The sequence below is a fragment of the Myodes glareolus genome, chromosome 6 (genome assembly GCF_982192425.1).
Source record: "Myodes glareolus chromosome 6, mMyoGla1.1, whole genome shotgun sequence".
Classification (NCBI taxonomy): Eukaryota; Metazoa; Chordata; class Mammalia; order Rodentia; family Cricetidae; genus Myodes; species Myodes glareolus.
The window spans coordinates 100,571,946-100,590,618 of NC_142031.1; the positions used below are offsets into that span (position 1 = coordinate 100,571,946).

The following is an 18,673-nucleotide window of genomic DNA, read 5'->3' on the forward strand; positions in this document are numbered from 1 at the left end:
GCTTTATTAATTTAGACAAAGGTCTAGAGTGGTAAAACTAGAGGTAGTTCAACATGACAAAGATCGGTAAGATTGGAAAAGGATCTTCTTTTTCTTTATCTGTCTATCTATCTGCCTGTCTGTCTGTCTCCATCTGTCTCTCTATCTACCTGTCTGTCTGTCTCCATCTGTCTCTCTGTCTGTCTATCTGTCTGTCTGTCTGTCTATCTATCTTTCTCCGTCTGTCTCAGGGAGCTCCAAGATGAAATGTTTTTCAGTTGATCACCAATCTGTTAACTTCTCAGGTCACTGTTCACCTCTACTCAGACACCAAGAATGCTCCTTTTGTTCGATCGCCGATGTCATATGTATGGTCACAGAAGAGTGATGAGAAACACTTGGCTTTCCCGCTACAGCTCCAGGTGATCTAATGCCCTCTCTGGTACCAGACAGCACAGACAGGCATGTGCACATAACCACACACAGATACACACATATACATAAATAAAAATCATAACACATATTTAAAAAAGAGTGTGAATTCTAATTCGAATTCTAGTCTAAGATTTCTACCACCGTAAACAAGCCTCGTTATGTATGGTCTAGGTCAATGGTTCTCAACCTTCCTAAAGCTGTGGTACTTGGATACAGTTCCTCATGTTGTGGCGACCCCCAACATAAAGTTATTTTTGTTGCTACTTCACAATTGTAGCTTTTCTGTTATAAATTATAATGTAAATATATGTGTTTTCTGATGGTCTTTGGTAATGTTAGTATTCAGGCATCTGTACTGATCTGATCTTGGGTATATGTCCTCAGCTGTAGCCACTAAGAGCACCTCCTCTGCACATTCACTACGTTCCCCTTTAAAAGGGCCCTGCCCACTGCCTACCTCTCTCTCTCTCCTTCTGCTCCTGTCCCAGAGGCCAGTCCCCCCCCCCTTTTTCTCATTCACTTTCCCCCAATAAAAAAACCTCTCCACCGAGCTCTGTTGTATGGTGTCTTTCTCTCTCACACTGCTTTTTTTTTTAAAAAATTGCAGCAGGCGAGCCCTGTGAAAGGGGTCATGACCCCACAGGTTGAGAACCACTGCTCTCAGAGAGTCCCAAGGGGCTCACATTCACTTCAGAATTCTTGGTCTTTGCTGGGCTTCCAGGGCCTTGGCTACCATGTTCCAGGAGAGTGGGTCCGTGTGGACGGCATGGAATTGTTCCTGAGTCCTTCCTCCCGTTACATCCTGCTCTGCAGAACAACCCGCTCAGGGGCTGGGGCATAAGATGGGTACTTGGGTATTGCTCTGGTTTTTACCCCCAGTATACACACATGCACACACAGACACAAATAATAAAGAAAAAGAGGAACCATGTAGACATGGCTGTCCTCTGGGCCCCAGGATTGTTTACTGCATGGCTGCTGTGAGGTATGAGCACTTTGACAAGCAGTCGAGGGTTATTCCTTAGCCAAGTGTACCCCATCACCCCACAGTCACTCTCTGGGCTGCCCACCTTACAGTCACAGCTGCAGACTTTCTCCTTCCTCCTGAGGGCCCCCTGTTGTGGTGAGAACATTCCAGATCCTAGCTGGAGTAACTGTCTTGCAGCAAGCTACCATTTGGTGAGTCTATGTGCCAGACCACAGCAAGATAGGCCATCCTTGATTTCATTCCTTACTTCAGCTGGACAGTGTTTGCTGGAACTGGCTCAGTTCCTGGCAAGGACAAGGACTGAGTACGCGTAAACACAGTTATTTTATTGTCTAGTTTTGTTTGAGCCTTACGCTGTCTGAGCTTTAGCCACCTTTGGTGTCTTAGCATTAAGCAGTACTCTGAGTCCAGGTTTGCATCAGCTCTGTTCTAGACATAAGAACTGTACAAAACTTATCAGTAGGGTGCTGTGGAGTAATCCTTTTGTACACTGTGGAAGGTGTTTTGCTCTCATTGGTTCTAATAAAGAGCCAAATGTCAAATAGCTAGGCAGAAAGAAGTTAGGTGGGAGAGTCAGTCTGGGAGAAAACTGGGAAGAAGGAGGGCAGAGTCACCAGAAGATGCAGAGAAAACAGATGAATATGCCATGTTGAGAAAAGGTACCACCATGGTAGAGCGTAGATAAGAAATACGGTTTAAGTTGAAAAAGCTAGTTAGTAATAAGCCTAAGCTATTGACTAAGCATCTATAATTAATAATAAGTCTCTGTGTGATTATTTGGGAAACCGGTGGTCAAGATAAAGAGGCTAGGTAAAAATGCCCAAAGCAGCGGAGAACCAAAAACTCCCTAGAGTACGAGGCCAGGCTCTCAGGGAATTGAGGGGGAGAAGACAGCTGGTAGCATGCCATGAGCTAAACTATGTAGTGGTTTAAGGAAGGTTTTGGTCATGCAGACAGAAAAGATTGCAGATATGCAGTACAGACAGATCCAGATGGGAAAAACCTCTAAACGGGCTACAGTTTACAAATGTACAATAGGCTTGGGAGAGAAAAGAGGAAGAATAAAGACAGTCCTAGAAAAAATTAAAAATAATAAATTCTTTAAAGAAACAGTAAAGTAAGTAAAGGAAAAAGGCCTGTAAATATGGAAAAATACAAAGGGAGTCTGGATTCTGTATGTTACTGTGCTGTCTTGAATTTTTTGATTGCTGATGAACAAGTGATGGTTGCTAAGAGACACTGGCTTGTGATGGCTGCTGGATTAATCTAACCTATGTATTTTTAAAATGTCCTGACTTCAAAATGGAGATCTAAAGGTGTGTTGCTTTGTGGAAGGGGTTATGCTTTTGTTCCCATAGAAAATGAAAGGCTATGGATTTGTTCAGGGTTAAAGATCATGTTTGATGGAGGAAGACCTCCTGAAAATCTTGGCTACAGACATAAAGAAATAAACCTAGAAAAACTATGACATAACATATATTTTACTTACTCAAACATAAAAGAAAAATTATCTTTGGCTAACTTGTGTATAACACACAGTCTATACTTGTATTAATGCAGATATATATGTTCCCTTTGAAAATTTATGTATTTTCAGAGCAAGGGAACCAGATACCAATAAAAATGAATGGTTCAGGTGAACCAGCATCTCAGAATGCCTCTGTTGTAATTTCTTCAGAGTTATGCATCCAGAACAACTTCAAGGCTGCTGGCTGAGATGGTCTACCCTTATAGACTACTCCAGTCAAGACTTAACCATTATCCTGATATCCTCAAGGTTCCCCCCAAAATGCCAGGGACAATAGGAAGCAGCCTAGAGAAAACAATGCCAACATTCCCAAAAGATGGGTTATTGATGTTTGTCACCATTTAAGCGGGGTTGGTTACAAGTTGTGATTGGTCATAGTCAGGAGGAAAGCTAAACAAAAGAGTTAAATCAAAGATCTCTTTCTAAAAAAGGGGGGTGGATATAATACAGACATGATGAAATAAAAGGGTAGATTATTGAATCTACTTTAATCCAAAAAGCAACTATTAATCTTAAATATTTTACATTAGTATGGATTTTGGTTTATTGATACAAATTTAAAGCTATTTTTATTATATTGTATGTGTGTTTCTACTCTTGTTTGGGTTTATGTGTTTATGCAGCTCATTAAAAATGTAATGTATAATTAAGAAATACAGATTTGTAGTCATTTATAGTAATCAAATTTGTAGTCTTATTAAGTATATTTTCAAGGTTAAACAGATATATTTAGATAGATAGGTGGTCTTCAAATACTTCAAAAACCTAAAGAGTATAACATTTAAAATGTTTTAATAATATAAAACTTTTCTTGACAGTAAGACACGTCCACTCCTAAAAGCACCAATTTACTTCAGAGAAGATGATAGACATCGAAGAAACTCCACATGGAGTTTGCTTTCTTTGTGTCAAAAAGCTAGCCACTGTGCAAAGAAACTGTCCCTGCCTCAACCGCTCAGAGTACACTGTCCAAACTGGACCAGCGGGATGCAAAACAAAGTGACTGCCAAACTCTTCCATGACAAGGCAGGACAATCCATCAAAATTCCCCACTTCTCAGAAATGTCTGTCAGATACACTAGGCCTGTATGTTAAAGATGGATATGCCAACATTACAGAGGAACTTTGGGTGACTGTCTAGGCAGCCAGATGTCTCTGCCATTAGGTAATATTATATCCTTCTATGGTCTTTGATGGAGTTAAAGACTAAATAGTTAGACTTAGTTTTCCTTAGTTATGATAAAAATGAATTAGGCATAAAACTTTAGACTCACAAATATAAGATAGATAATAGAGTATCTTCTCTAAATTTGCCAAATACAAAGGGACTGGATAGTGCAACTGAAATTCTTGCTTGTTAAAGCCTTCCTTTTTAATTATGCAAAAGGGGGAAATGCTGAAAAATAATCCTTTTGTATACTGTGAAGATGTTTTGCTCTCATTTTTTTTTGAGACAGGGTTTATTTGTAGTTTTTGGAGTCAGTCCTGGATCTTGCTCTTGTAGACCAGGCTGGCCTTGAACTCACTGAAATCTGCCTGCCTCTACCTCCCAAGTGCTGGGATTAAAGGCATGTGCCACCAAATAAAGAGCCAACTGGTCAATAAGTAGGTAGGAAGAGGTTAGGTGGGAGAGCCAGACTGAGAGAACACTGGGAAGAAGGAGAGCAGAGTCACCAGCAGATACTGAGGAAACAGGAGATGAACATGCTGTGCTGAAAAAAGGTACCACCATGTGGTAGAGCATAGATAAGAAATATGGGTTAATTTAAGTTGAAAGAGCTAGCTAGTAACAAGTCTAAGCTATGGGTCAAGCATTTATAATTGACAGTAAGTCTCTGTATGGTTATTTTAGGAGCTGGTGATCCTGACGAAAACCTCTGCTTACAGTAGGGGTGTGTGTGTAAGGTGTTTTTGTCATCCACTGGCCTGTAAGGTGTCCCTAATAAACTCATGTTACTCATCAAGATGTGATGATGATGATGATGATAATAATAACAGTAATACTCTATCCCTAATAAACTCATGTTACTCATCAAGATAATGTGATAATAATACTAATACTACTACTAATAAATAACAACCATGAGTAACTTTGCTACTCATCAACCTGATCAAGTCATTTTCAGGCCTGTTGGTGCCAACCCATTCTAGGAGGCAATCTTACATCTCCCTGAAAAAGAGCAGTTATCAGCCTTGGGAGTTGGGTGTAGGTCAGAGCCCAGTGCCAGTGGTGACTTCTGATAATGTGAGCTGTGCTGCATGGCTGTCCCACAGGAGAGAGGAGGACAGAAGGGGATGTGCTCTGATCCCTGGCTGTGGCTCGGTTGAGGGAAAGATGGCAAGGACTTTTACCACACAAATTTATTTAAATAAAAGTGAACACATATGCAGGCTAGTGCCCAGGGGGCAAAGATGGGGAGGTGGGAGAATGGGGGACAGACAGAAAATGGGGGCCAGGCAGAGTCTGTGTGGTATAACCAGGCTGCAGGAGGGAGTGGCTAGGAAGCCTTGGGGCAGTGCTGGGCTTCGGTGCTGAGGCAGGGGCCTTGGGTAGGTGAGCCCAGTGCCAGGAGATCATTTCTATCCCTCACATGCTCCCTTCTCTCTCCCTGATCCCTGGACTCACAGCACTGCCTCCTCAGCCCCCTACCCCCTTCCTCATACCAGCCTTTCCCTCAACTACTGAGAGACAAGTCAGAAGACAAAATAAATAAGAATTGGTGAGCCCTGCCCAGTCTCGGCTATAGGGAAGGGGAGTCAAGCCAAGAAGACTGCCCCGAGCCCTGCTGTCAGCCCTGGGGAAGAGCAGGTAAAGTGCAAGGACAATCCAGTAAGTAAAAATATACCAATGCCTTTGTCAAATACACAGCTGCTGGCTGTCGGGGAGCAGGTGGCTGGCTGGTGGGTGACAGCAGCACCCTGGAAAGTGTTGGCCAACACAGCATGGAGACAACGGAAATAAATAGGAGTGGGGAGTGGACAGGGGTCCTGGATGTCCCCTGGGCCAGTGCCATTTGAGGGACCCAGACAGAGCCTCATCCTCTTACCAGCCCCAACCTCCCGAACCCCACTTGCCTAGCTCCCCAGTGCTACGGCACTGACACAAAGCACCCGGCTGGCTGACTGGCTGTAGGAAAGGACTTATAATGTGGGGTGGGCATGGGGGGGGGCAGGGAAGCCACAGTCAGTCAGGGCTGGCGCCGCCCTCAGTACTCGTCCTGGTCTTCCTGTTGGTGTTCTTCAATTTCATCATCCTCAGGGGGTGCAAATCCCTCCTGGAGGGGAGGAGAGAGAAAGGGTGAGCCATCTGGCCAAGCTGAGGGATCAGGCTCCACACACAGTCTAGAGACAAGGGCCGACTGGCCCTGGATTCAGAGATCTAGCCTGCTTTCCAAACTTGGTAGAGTAGTGGGAAGGGGTGAGGAGAGGGCTCACCTCAGTGGCGTAGAGAATGCCGATGATGCCCGAGATGACAGGGCTGTTCTCACTCTCGTGCTCCTGGCAGATCAGCTCGATGTCGCGCAGTTTGCTGAAATAGAAGTCCCGCTCTTTCTCCAGTCCATCCACCGTCAGCTTCAGGTCCAGCAGCTGCTTAGGCGGGAAGAAGTGTTTGTGCCAGCTGTTCCTACCTCTGACGCTTCTGCCTGCCTTCCTCCTGTCCCCAGTATCAACTACCCTTTCCTATCCCATTCACCTGTTGGTTGAGCTCAAGAATCTGGGCATCAGCCTCATGGCCACCATTTCGGGCTGATGGGGGATTCTTCCGAAGGATGCAGGGTGGGGCCACATTGCTGAGTCGGCCAGAGGTCTGCATGTTCTTGGGGCCTGTGGGGGACGTCCTCTGCGGAACTGTCCAGAGGACAAGAGTCAGATGACGCGGCACAGCCCATGAGAACCCGGTATGAGGACCATGCAACAGACAGGCACTTTCCTCAGGAAGAGCATCTACATCTAGGTCTCAAGCCTCAGCCACATGTGACACTTCAGCCACTGGACAGCCCTTTGGCAAGCCTGGGAGCGTGAGTGCCACAGGAAGCTAAAGGAAAGGTGATCTCGGTATTGGGACCTGAGGAGAACTGGCCTGAGGGCGGATGCGGGACCCTGGGATGGTGAATTTGATGAACTGGAGCTGGTCGGCTCTGTACTGACAGATGAGACCCAAGAGAGCAGCTGATGCAAGTCTGTCTCAGCAGAAGCCAAAGCTACCCTCAGTGAATCTCAGCCCCACCCCTCCAACTCCCTCTCAGTTTGGGCTCTGTTTCCCCCTGCTGGGCTGGAACGGTATTGCACAGCGGTAGAGGACTCAGGCTCTTCCCTAGCACAGCCTGCATGCTGTGGCTACTTGCTCTTAGCAACTGGCACCTCCCTAGACAGCGGCTGCTTCTAGTGCAAAGCAAGCAGTTGGGTGTGCCAGGCCCAGGCAGGACAGCAGCGCAAACGGAGGAGGTGGCTCTGCTATGACGGGTCAGATGTGGCTGGGAGCTGCTCCCCTCTTTCTTGCCACACACTTGCTGTCACCACAGGCCTCACTGCTTATTCCCTGCTCCTAGCAGCCCAGCAAGGTTTCATTTCTGGAAAGGAATCTCTGGGCTATGGGATTTTGGAACGGATAACTCCTGCTTTGGGGTATCCAGTGGGTCCGGGCTCCAGGAGCTCAGCCTGATAGTTCTGGACAGTGGAGCCAGGTCCCATCCAGCTTGAGGCAAACAAGCTAGCTCGTGTTATTCCACAAAGCGTCCTGGGTCTCAGCAAGCTGCTACCATACCTGGTGCAGGTGGATCCCCTCTCAGGACAATTTTTGGAGCCCTCTCACCCCAAAATGGGACTCCCCATCTAGGTAAGCAGCAGGTGATGTCATCTGAACTCCGTGATAACAGTCTCCTCCAGGCTGGCAGGGCTGGGCCGGTAGCCCAGGGGGCACTCCTGGCTGGATAGCCCTGCCGGCCCAGCCCCCCAAACTCCCTCCACCAGCTTGGGCATGTTACCTGCTGTGCCAATGAGTTTCTTGGATTTGTTGAAGATCTGATCACCTGGGTTAGGAGGTGGCGCTACGTCCTGGCCCTGCCGCGCCAGCAGAGGGTTATAGTCCTTCCCGTCATAGTTTGCGTCAAAGAATTTCTTAAACCATTGAATAAACTCAAAATTATCTTGGAACTTTCCTTTCACTAGTTTCTCTACAGGAATGATCTGAAATAGACCACAGAAGCACGTCATTGTAGGCAGCTGCTGCGGAGGACTGCCTTCCACTGCGAGCACAGGAAAGCCAGCCCCTAGGCCACAGCATCGTCTACCTTCTCCATCTGCACCCCCTCCCATGGACCAGAGTGGACAAGCAGGCTGGCAGGCCCCACCAGGGAGGAACTCAGGGACATTCCTTTCCTACAGGCACAGGAAAAATTGTGTGGGAGGTGACCCTGCCGCCCGCAGGTGAACTGGAGGCTCAGGATCCATACGGGCAGCACAGCCAACTGATAAGTTGTGGGCCTCTGAAGAGATATGGCAGGGGGTAGAGGTCATATTCAGAGCCTTAACATCTAGAGTGGGTGGGCCCATGAGGAGAAAGGGAAGGAGGTGTTGTCTAGGTGGGGTCTGGGCGGGTGCATTCACTGTGACTTGAGCTGAGTGGACAGCCTTCTTTTTGGGGTTCGGAGTACAAAGACATGTGGTGGAATGAACCGAGTAGCCCGTGTCACCCTGGCTGGTGTGTCATCTTCTTCCCCAGGGCTACACAGCTCCTCATGGACCCCAGGGGTACAGACACCTACTTTATCGACACCCATCTTCTTGAAGGCTGCTTGCAGCACCTTGAAGTTGTGGATGTATTCGTGTTCTAGTTTGGCCTGAAACTTGACCTTCCTCAAGTGTACACAGCCAGGGAAGAGCATGTCCATGAACTGGCAGTAGGCTGCCCCTGGAGGAGAGAGGCTTGGCTGATGAAGGGGCCTTCCCCACCCCTCGGGCCCCTGCTGCTCTACTCCCCAATGCCTAATCCCTCTCTCCCTTTGTCCTGAAACTAGGGCTTGTCCATCTGGGATGTTAGATACGGTTAAATTCCCCTTTACAAGAACATCCATGATTCCCAGTTATGTGTTTATCTGGTGGTGGTGCTAAGGATTGAACCCAGGGCCCTGCAAATATGGACAGGCACTGTACCGCTGAGCTACCTGCCCAGCCCCCATATTGATCCAAACCCTGTACTGGTGCCATTCCAAGCACTTCAGTATGTAGGACACTCCTATAGCCACCTGACAGAGACAGGGGATGGCTCTTTGACTGGACGGGAAAACTGGCACCTGCAAGGGCTGCAGCAGAGAACAGAGTTGGATGAGTGGCTCCATGGGACTCCCGTGCTGTTAAATGGTGGCTTCCCTGTCTGTCCTGGCTCTGGTCACCCAGGAATGCCCCGTCAGCTCTCCACTTTTGCAGCCTCAGTTTTCTGATTTCGACTCTGAGTATCACGTGCTCTCCCTGCTCTTCAGCTTTGTGTAGTTACAGTCACGTGAGCCTTTCCCTCCTTTCCCTTAGGCCACCTACCTGAACAGAGCTGTTCGATCTTGGTATAGTTGAGGTGCAGGGAGTCATTGACCCACGCGAGCATATCATGGCGACTCAGATTCTCGCTGGTCACAGATGTGGAGTACACATTGACGGCCATACCCCAGCTGTAAAGAAAGAAGAGATGATGGCTTTGAGCTCCCCCCAGCCTGGCTGAGCCCTGGGGACATAAGGAGCATTCTCTTTACACCAGTCTTGCAATTCCCATAGAGAATGAATGGGCTTACGTTCATTCCTTAGTCATGTTAACTAGTGTCTCTTATACCTAGGCTCTCTCCAGGAGCTGGTGAATGATACAGAGTTAACTAAGTTTCTACCTTCAGGAAACAGGCAAACCTCAGCACAGAGAGATGAGCAGTTGATGAACACATGAAGGTCAAGGATGGCAAAAAATAAAAGAAAGGTGTGTGTGTGTGTGTGTGTGTGTGTGTGCACGTGCGTGCATGTGTATGCGTTTGTTTGTGTGTATGAGATCTCTTTGGCTTGTCAGGGTTGTGAAGGCTCAGAGCAGAGATGGGAAGAGGAGGGATTTTCTGGGCAGATCAAGTAATGGGGTGAAGGGGTCCAGTAGCTCTAGAACTGGCAAGAACAAAGGCATGACTCATTTCAAGAGCTCTGAGTTGCTAAGCAGGCCTGGGGCACAGGTTTCTGTGCTGAGGCAGTGAGATTAGCAGGGGCAGATCTGGAAGGATTTTGTTTACCCCCGGGGAGATTCTATCTAGTCAACTGGAAGTCACTGGAAGATTTTAAACAGACAGCAGCCTGATCAGATTTCTGTTCTAAAGCCAACTAGCCATTGCTTCTCCGCCGCCTCTGCATCCCCATTCCTGTGGCCAGCGGTCTGCTAGATGACCCACCCAAAGGCAACTAGGTCCCGTTTGTCCAGAACTGTCTCATAAAACATCTTCGGTATTTACAACTGCAGAGACTATAAACACCAGCCCGGAATCGGTCTTGTTATAAACCTGTGAAGTCTGCTAGCCCACAAACCCTTTCTTCTACCATCTTCCAGTATGCCTCATTCCTCAGCTCCCCCTCCTCAATGGTCCAGGCTCTTCCCTCCCTCTGACTTTTCTCATAGTTTCTGGCAGCCACAGCTACCGGGTACCTCCCACAAAGCCTTCCGGCCACCAGCCCTTCTCCCACATTCATTCCAACACCTCTGAATTTATTTAACAGCAGGCCTGGACACCCACACCCCAACTTCAAGCCAACAGTGGTAAATAAGGTGCCCAGGCATGTGTTTGCTTCACAAACTTGAACTGTTTAGCATGGCAATGTCGGAAACATCTGTTCTCGATAGTCACAGGCTAGGATGCTTTGCACAGACCACTGAGGATTTCTGAAGGTTTGTTTTATTTTGCTACTCTGGGCCAAAATGTTCCCCACTCCTACAGATAGTGCTGAGCAGAGGCATTCAGGCCAATCCAGGAGGCAGGCGAGAGCCCCTCACTACCCACCACCCCAAACAGAAGTCAGGAATCAGCTGCTCTTGGTTGTTGCATAGAAAGGCGGGAACAATTTCTTATACCTTGGTCTTTATTAAAAACGGAGAAACAAGTGAGATAAAAGCACTATGTGCCCTAAGAACTGAAGAGCTCTTATTTCTGGAATAAAAAGTATGTTAGGGTTTTTTGTTGTTGTTGTTAGTTCATTTGTTTTTTGAGATAGGGTTTCTCTGTATAGCCCTGACTGTCTTGGAACTAGCTCTATTGACCAGGTTGGCCTCGAACTCACAGAAATCCACCTGCCTCTGCCTCCCAAGTGTTGGGATTAAAGGATATCATCCCTGGCTATTTTTCTAGATTTAATGTGCAGTGTCTTTGTTAAAGAAAACAATACGGCCCTAATTCCTAGTACCCTGCAGGCAGCCACCCCCTCCCACAAGTACCCCCAACTTGATACACAGAGATGTACAAGGACTATCATTTCTAATGAGATGGTGTCCACATAGCCCCAGTGCTGTGAGGCCAGGGATGACATGTTGTGAACCACGGGGAGAGTAAATGATTGGACTTTGGGACTGGGGACAGAATGCCAAAGGCAGGCTGAGGAGAGAGCTAGCTCTGGCTCCTAGCTGGAAGAATTTGGAGGTAAGGCAGAGAGACAGGGTCTGTTTAGGAGTAGCACAAATGGTAGAAAGGGGGTCCCACCAAAATATTTCCAGAGCTAGAGATGTAGCTCAGTTGATGGGGTATCTAGCACGCATGAAACCCTGGGTTTGATTTGCATGAAAAACCAGAGGTGGTAGCACGTGACATGGTACTGTCCTCCTCCATATCAACCTGGAGACATACTCTTCATGGGCTAGACCTAGCTAGACCTGCTTGATCCGAACCGGACTTTGATCAAGCTGCTCACTCTAGGCCAGGCTGTAGAACAGGGCTCACTCAGCTTTGTCTGTGCTGCCTTGTCCCTTGACCTAACCATGGCAGTCTAATGGAGCCTATGACACGCATCTTTAACTTAAATGAACCGTTCCTTCAGCATAAAAACCACTAAAGAAAAATCCTGTTATTTACTCCTAGTTCTTCCTCTGTTTTAAAATAAGCCCTTTCCTTCACTGTCTGGGGGAAAGGGAGACCAAGTGGGGCTCAAAAGCCAAGAAAAACAAAAATTATCATCTTGGGACTTTCTAAGGACTCAGGATCTGGCAATTTCAGAGGTTTCCCAGGATAATTTTGACGGAGTCTGAGCCTGCTGCCCTGTGCCTGACCCTCAAACTCACCACTAGTCATGGTTCTGTGCCTGGCTCCCCCGCCCCTGGCAGGAAGGGCCTGGAAACATGGTTTGCCACTCAGGGAAGCTGCTGAAGGGATGGGTGACACCTTTCACACCCTTTCTCAGTGTCTGCCGTCACTCTCTGACTTGGATCCCCAGGTGCCAAGGATCCTCCACAGAGAATTTCACTATGGGACCCTATAGTGAAATCCTGGAAAAGCTAACAGTGGCGTCCTTGCCCTCGCAAAGGCATCGGTGTGCCTGCCCCTGCTACTTGACCGAGCTCCTCAGGGCCAGGCTGTGTGATTTACCTCTGGATTCCCTGCTAGCACTTGGTGAGCTAACCTAGTGCTCACCTAACCACACTGGTGGAAGGTGGAGGCTGGAGTCAAGGCCTCTAGGGGAGTCTTCCGAAGTACAAGCAGGGGTGGTGAACAGCATGGGTGGATCCTAAGCCTTTCAAGAGGCAAAATGTGAAAGAGTCAAGGATGACATTTTATCTCATGGACTGTGGGGTTGAAAACCTGCCCCACGTTCAGGGAGACAAAAGTCGAATCAAATGTCCCACGTTTCAGGAGATAAAGAGTAGAATCAAATGCCACAATGAGTGACAAAACAAAACCACGATAGGAAGTCAAGGAAGGCATGTAATTCAGAGAGGTGGACCAAATGGGTCCACACATGAGGGTGGTCAGGTCTGTGTGTGTCTGCTGGGCTGGGTGCAGTGGGCACACGTTCTGGTAGCTGTCAAAATGAGCCTTTCCCATGTGGACTCATTTCTCCAGGGGCCCCCTGAGCTCTAGTCCGCTGATACTCTGAGGCAGGCCTAAAAGGGTCTGGGCTTGTGGGGTGGTTCTTCTTCTTAGTTTTGCCCTGGGAATTCTTGAGTCAAATAAGGGATTTTATTCTGTGTAATGGGTAAGACTTTCGAAGGCTGATCATTCACATAAGCAGAGGCAATGGCCCTATACTTCACTCTACAGTCTATGACCTTCAAAAGGGTTTTTAGCCTGAGGGAGGCCTTCCTGAGCTTCTATGGGACCAGACCTGCTGAAGGTTTAGGTCCACTCCATGCATTCCAGAGGCTCCACACTAGGAGAAGTCAAGCATGTGTGTGCATGTGCCTGTGTGTGTGTGTTTGTACTATATATGCATACTATCTGTCTCTCCATCTACGCATCCACCCACCTGTCAGTGTGTCCACCCACCCACCCACCCATCCATCCATCCATCCACCCACCCACCCACCCATCCATCCATCCATCCATCCATCCATCCATCCATCCATCCACCTATCCATCCATCCATCCTTCCCATCCAGTCACCCATCCATCAATCTATCTACCCACCCACCCCATCCATCCACCTATCTATCTGTCTGTCTGTCTGTCTGTCTGTCTATCTATCTATCTATCTATCTATCTCACACACATTTTTTTTTTAAAACCCCAGGTGATCCTGCTGTAAGCCAAGTCTGAGAACCACAGCCATCATCTTAGCAATGGTATAGGCTGGGACAGCAGGATTTATTTATTTTCGCCACCTCTCTTGAGGGAAAATGTTAGCCCCCTCCTCCTTGGTATCAAGAAAAATCTCTAGTTTCCTTAGAGTTTAGACTACAACTGCTCTCAGTCACCAGGAGCTACATGACTACTGTGTAGTCTCCTCCTTGGCCAGAAACCTCCCATTCTGTCAGTGCCCCGTGATTGGGGGAGCATTTCCCATGCTTCTCAGGAATCTGAATCCAGGGTCGTCAAGAGGCAATGGTGCTTGGAAAGAGAGGGTTGGAAAAAAACAACACAATACAAAGCATCAACAACATTACCCCTGCTCCTTTAAGGGCCAAGTAACCAATCATGCAACCTCCCCATCACTGGCCTTTGTGAGAGAGCAGCCAATACCAGAACCAGAGCGGTTCTTGCAGGCGGGGTTCTCTCTGCTCTGGCTGGGTCCATCTTGGGTCAGGGGGACTCATCTGATGGGTCCTGTGGAGATCTTCTACACACCTCCTGTAGTGCCATGAAGAAGCTAGTCTTTTGGCCCCTTGTTAGGCTTGGGGGTAGGGGGAGAGCTCTTTCAGTTTTCCTGTCCTGAGTCTGGCCCTGTGCATGGAAACAGACATGCCAGCAGGGGGCACCCAGGTCCTTCCTTGCACTGTCTCTCCCAGTCAGGGCCTTCTCCTTAATAGCTTGGATCTGAGCTTCCCTTTCCCCAAAGAAGGCCAAGTTCCACCCAAATCTGGTAACAACATGGAACGGGGGGAGAATGGGATGCCTGTCCCCTCAGAGCCAGGTCAGCAGGAGTGGCCCAAGCATAGTTTATACTCACATTCTGGGAAGACTCTATCTAGCCTTCACTTCTTCTAAAGCCACTAACTCGACAACCGGTTCAGCTTGTGATGGCCCTTTGGGCTGAGGATTGACTTAGGCCCAGCACCCAGTGGCTGGGCAAAGGCATATAAAGCACTGGCCCAGACGTTTACTTCCCATTGGAGCAGCTGCCTAAACGACAGCAGAGTCACCCTCTGCCATACCTTGTAATGATAACCGACTTGCCATCAAGAGCTTTTTAACTCCCGGGAGAGGATGACAGGAAATCTCCCAGGGGCTACACCAGTCAGGTCTCCTAATGTCCTTATCGTTCTACCACCATTCGTGTGACAAGGTGACTGTCTGGAGAAATGTCCTCTGATTAGCCTGTAGCATGTTTCCTCCCAGGTTAGCTAGGGACTCGAGAGTCACATCAAGATGTGGTTTTGGGAAAAGCCTGCTTTCCAGGGCCTTGACTCCTGTTACCAGCTTCAGAGTCAGAAAGGAAATCCTGTGACTTTGCTAAGTCATTGCCTGAGCCAGGATCCTCAGGGCCTGGGGGTCCACAGCTTTGGATAGGAGGAGGGGAGTTGCTGCTTATTCCGCTGGCTGAGGCCTTGAAAAATGGTTACCAGGAACAACTCTTGATATCTCGTGATCAGAAGGGTTTCTAGAGGGCTGGTGAGATGGTTCGGTGGGTAAAGACTTAGCTGCCATGCCTGATAACATAAGCTTTACTGATCCCTGGGACTCATAAGGTAGAAAGAACTGAGATTGTCCCCTGACTTCCACACATGGACTGTAGCACATGCACATACACACGCATGCACACACGCAAATAAATAATTCTTTTAAAGGGTTTCTATAGATTCCCAGTACTTCTCAGATACCCTGTTCTCCCTGGCTGGCACTTCCACTCCTAAACTGCAGACAGTATGTCTAAAGGCCCCTGAGGTCTCACATTCTAATGTTTAATTGCTTTATCATCATCTTAACTACATTTCGTTTTGGCTGTTTTTAAATCTTGAGTGGACATCCATCTTCTGTCCATGTCTAGAAGACAATTCGGGGGCTCCCATCTTCTCTAATCTCTAGGGATCCCTTTTCCTCAGGCTCAGCCTCATTCTGGAGCATTCTCTGAAGGCCCCAGGTCCCCATCTCTGCTCAGCACAGCTATAAACCACACACAGCTTTTCTCCCCACGGTTTGGGATTGATATCGTGTCAGCGCCAAAAACCTTGCTGAAAGAATCCTGGATCTCTAGTCAACCACCCAGGTTCAAATCCTGTCTCTTCCACGTCCTATTCTGTTTTAGGCCTTACTTTTCCGTATTTATAAAATGGGTGGCTCCACCAGATGGAGCTATTGAGAGCTAAGTGAACTACATACGTACCGAGCACTGAGCACATGCAAAGCCTGGTGCCCAGTATTTGCTAAGTGTCACCATTATTATTGGGAAGACAAAGAGTCCAAGAGCACTTGATTCAGAGCGGGCACCTGGCACACAACTCCTGTCAGGTTTCAGGGAACCTAACAGTGGTTTAGAAGATACCTCAACACTGTCCTGGGATAGCCCTTCTGCCTGGGATAGCCATCAGGGTCTAATATGATCCCCTCCCAAGTTTCCCCATATAGCAGCCTTTTGTTGCTGTAGTTGAGACAGGGTCTCACTATATAGTCCTGGCTGGCCTGGAACTCACTTTGCAAATAGGCTGGTTTTAAACTTATGGAGATTCACCTGCCTCTGCCTCACAGGTGTGTACCACCAGGCCCAGTTCCATATATCTGCTTTCAGATGGTATCCTACCTTGAAGGAAAACTGGAACAGAGCTTGTGAGACCTGAGAGGAGAGAACTCTGTGGATCCTGCCAAAATATCTCCACTCCTGATATGGGGTTATGCCCATTGTCCCTGGGCTACCCCTTCCTGCCAGGCCCAGGGGGCTGAAGTCGCCTGTCTGAAAACACTGCAGAATTGCTATTCCTTCCCCGTTTGGCTCACACACTCATGCAATTCTGGGGATATGTGGAGGCAATATGTGACAGCAGGGATGGAGGGCTCTGAGGGCTGGCAGAGACACAGGGTTCTGCCAGCGGGTCACAAAGCCCTGACATGCCTAGCCAATCACCTTCTTCTCATGGCTGAGTGAAGACCTGACTCACAGAGATGCTCACTGGCAAAAAACCTGCATCAGTCAAAGCAGAGGTGGGCAGGTGAGTGGTTTAAGGGTTTTACCAGGGGACACATGCGCACCCACTCTGGCAGATCCAGTATAAAATCTGTGTAGTGACAGAGGCACACAGGGACCAGGGCTTCTTCAGAAGTCTATCCTCACAACATTCCTAAACAGCCAAGTTTTTTCACTGCCATGAGCCCTGTTGAGGTCTCAGTGCTGGGTAATGGGTCTTGTCAAACAGAATTTGAATTTGTACAGATGTTTCCATGGGCTGGTCACTGTCAAGGGAATGGTGTCTCTGGGGGAGTCACAGTGAGTGTGCTCTATCTGATCATAATTCAAAGGGTTAAGGGAGAGCTAGGCATGCAGAAATAGCTCTTATTGCCAAAAGTAGCCCTTTTAGTAAGGCTCATCTGAGTGGGCAGGGAGAAAGACAACCATTTCTTTTAAAGGCTTTTCTCTGGATATCTATCTCCCTCACCCCCAAGACAGGGTTTCTCTGTGTAGCCCCAGCTGTCCTGGAACTTGCTCTATAGACCGGGCTGGCCTGGAACTCAGAGATCTACCTGCCTCTGCCTCCTGAGTGCTGGGATTAAATGCATTAGAGGTGTGCATCACCACACTAGGCCATGTTTTTACTTTTTGAGACAAGGTCTTTTTAAATTTTATGTGGGTGATATGTTTTGCCTGCATGTAAGTCTGTGCACCATGTGCATGCCTGGTGCTAGGGGAGACCAGAAGACTGTCAATTTCCTTGGAACTGGAGTTACAGTCTGTTGTGAGTTGTCATGCCAGTTCTGGGAGCTGAACTGGGATCCTTTGTAGGAGCAGCAAATGCTCTTAACCACTGAGCCATTTCTCCAGCCCCATTAACATATGTTATGCCAACAAAACTCCATGAACCCATCATCAAACCAAGGAGAATGTTATGCAGTGAGAATGTGGTGCAGTGAGGATGTGGTCCAGTGAGGATGTGGTACAGTACAGGGAGGATGTGGTGCAGGGAGGATGTGGTGTAGTGAGGATGTGGTGTAGTGAGGATGTGGTGCAGGGAGGATGTGGTGCAGAGAGTATGTGGTGCAGGGAGGATGTGGTGCAGTGAGGATGTGGTGCAGTGAGGATGTGGTGCAGTGAGGATGTGGTGCAGTGAGGATGTGGTTCAGTGAGAATGTGGTGCAGTGAGGATGTGGTCCAGTGAGAATGTGGTGCAGTGAGGATGTGGTCCAGTGAGGATGTGGTGCAGTACAGGGAGGATGTAGTGTAGTGAGGATGTAGTGTAGTGAGGATGTGGTGTAGTGAGGATGTGGCGTAGTGAGGATGTGGCGTAGTGAGGATGTGGTGCAGTGAGGATGTGGTGCAGTGAGGATGTGGTGCAGTGAGGATGTGGTCCAGTGAGAATGTGGTGCAGTGAGGATGTGGTGCAGTGAGGATGTGATCCAGTGAGGATGTGGTCCAGTACAGGGAGGATGTAGTGTAGTGAGGATGTGGTGTAGTGAAGATGTGGTGCAGTGAGGATGTGGTGCAGTGAGGATGTGGTGCAGTGAGGATGTGGTGCAGTGAGGATGTGGTGCAGTGAGGATGTGATGCAGTGAGGGTGTGGTGCAGTGAGGATGTGGTCCAGTGAGGGTGTGGTGCAGTGAGGATGTGGTGCAGTGAGGATGCGGTGCAGTGAGGATGTGGTGTAGTGAGGGTGTGGTGCAGTGAGGATCTGGTGCAGTGAGGATGTGGTGCAGTGAGGATGTGGTGTAGTGAGGATGCTGTCCAGTGAGGATGCTGTCCAGTGAGGATGTGGTGCAGTGAGGATGTGTGCAGCAAGAAAAGCATCTTCCTTCCTGGACAGCCCAGGGAGGAGGCCCAGCTTTCATGACTGAAGAACCAGATTTGTGACAATACTGAGTGCAGGGCTGTTTGAGGAGAAGGAGGAGGCACTGCTGTGAGGACCGAAGGCTGCATCACCTTGGCAGCTGAGCAACTCTGAGAAC

General features: G+C 48.3%; 1 protein-coding gene across 3 annotated transcripts in view; it reads right to left on the minus strand.

Moving 5' to 3' along the window:
• Positions 1 to 5,273: 5,273 nt before the first annotated feature.
• Mapre3 (microtubule associated protein RP/EB family member 3) overlaps positions 5,274 to 18,673 on the minus strand; it is a 50,342-nt gene continuing 36,942 nt past the window's right edge. The window contains exons 1-7 of one of the 3 annotated variants that reach the window (XM_048436605.3): positions 16,323 to 16,534; positions 9,465 to 9,592; positions 8,696 to 8,841; positions 7,916 to 8,117; positions 6,625 to 6,779; positions 6,366 to 6,518; positions 5,274 to 6,205 (exon numbers count right to left, since the gene is read on the minus strand). In XM_048436605.3, the coding sequence (XP_048292562.1) occupies positions 6,137 to 6,205; positions 6,366 to 6,518; positions 6,625 to 6,779; positions 7,916 to 8,117; positions 8,696 to 8,841; positions 9,465 to 9,585 (846 nt within the window). In that variant the 5' untranslated portion in view covers positions 9,586 to 9,592; positions 16,323 to 16,534 and the 3' untranslated portion in view covers positions 5,274 to 6,136. Of the gene's footprint in view, positions 6,206 to 6,365; positions 6,519 to 6,624; positions 6,780 to 7,915; positions 8,118 to 8,695; positions 8,842 to 9,464; positions 9,593 to 16,322; positions 16,535 to 18,673 lie in introns of those variants that run through there. The other 2 variants (XM_048436604.3, XM_085691212.2) reach the window with 2 other exon arrangements.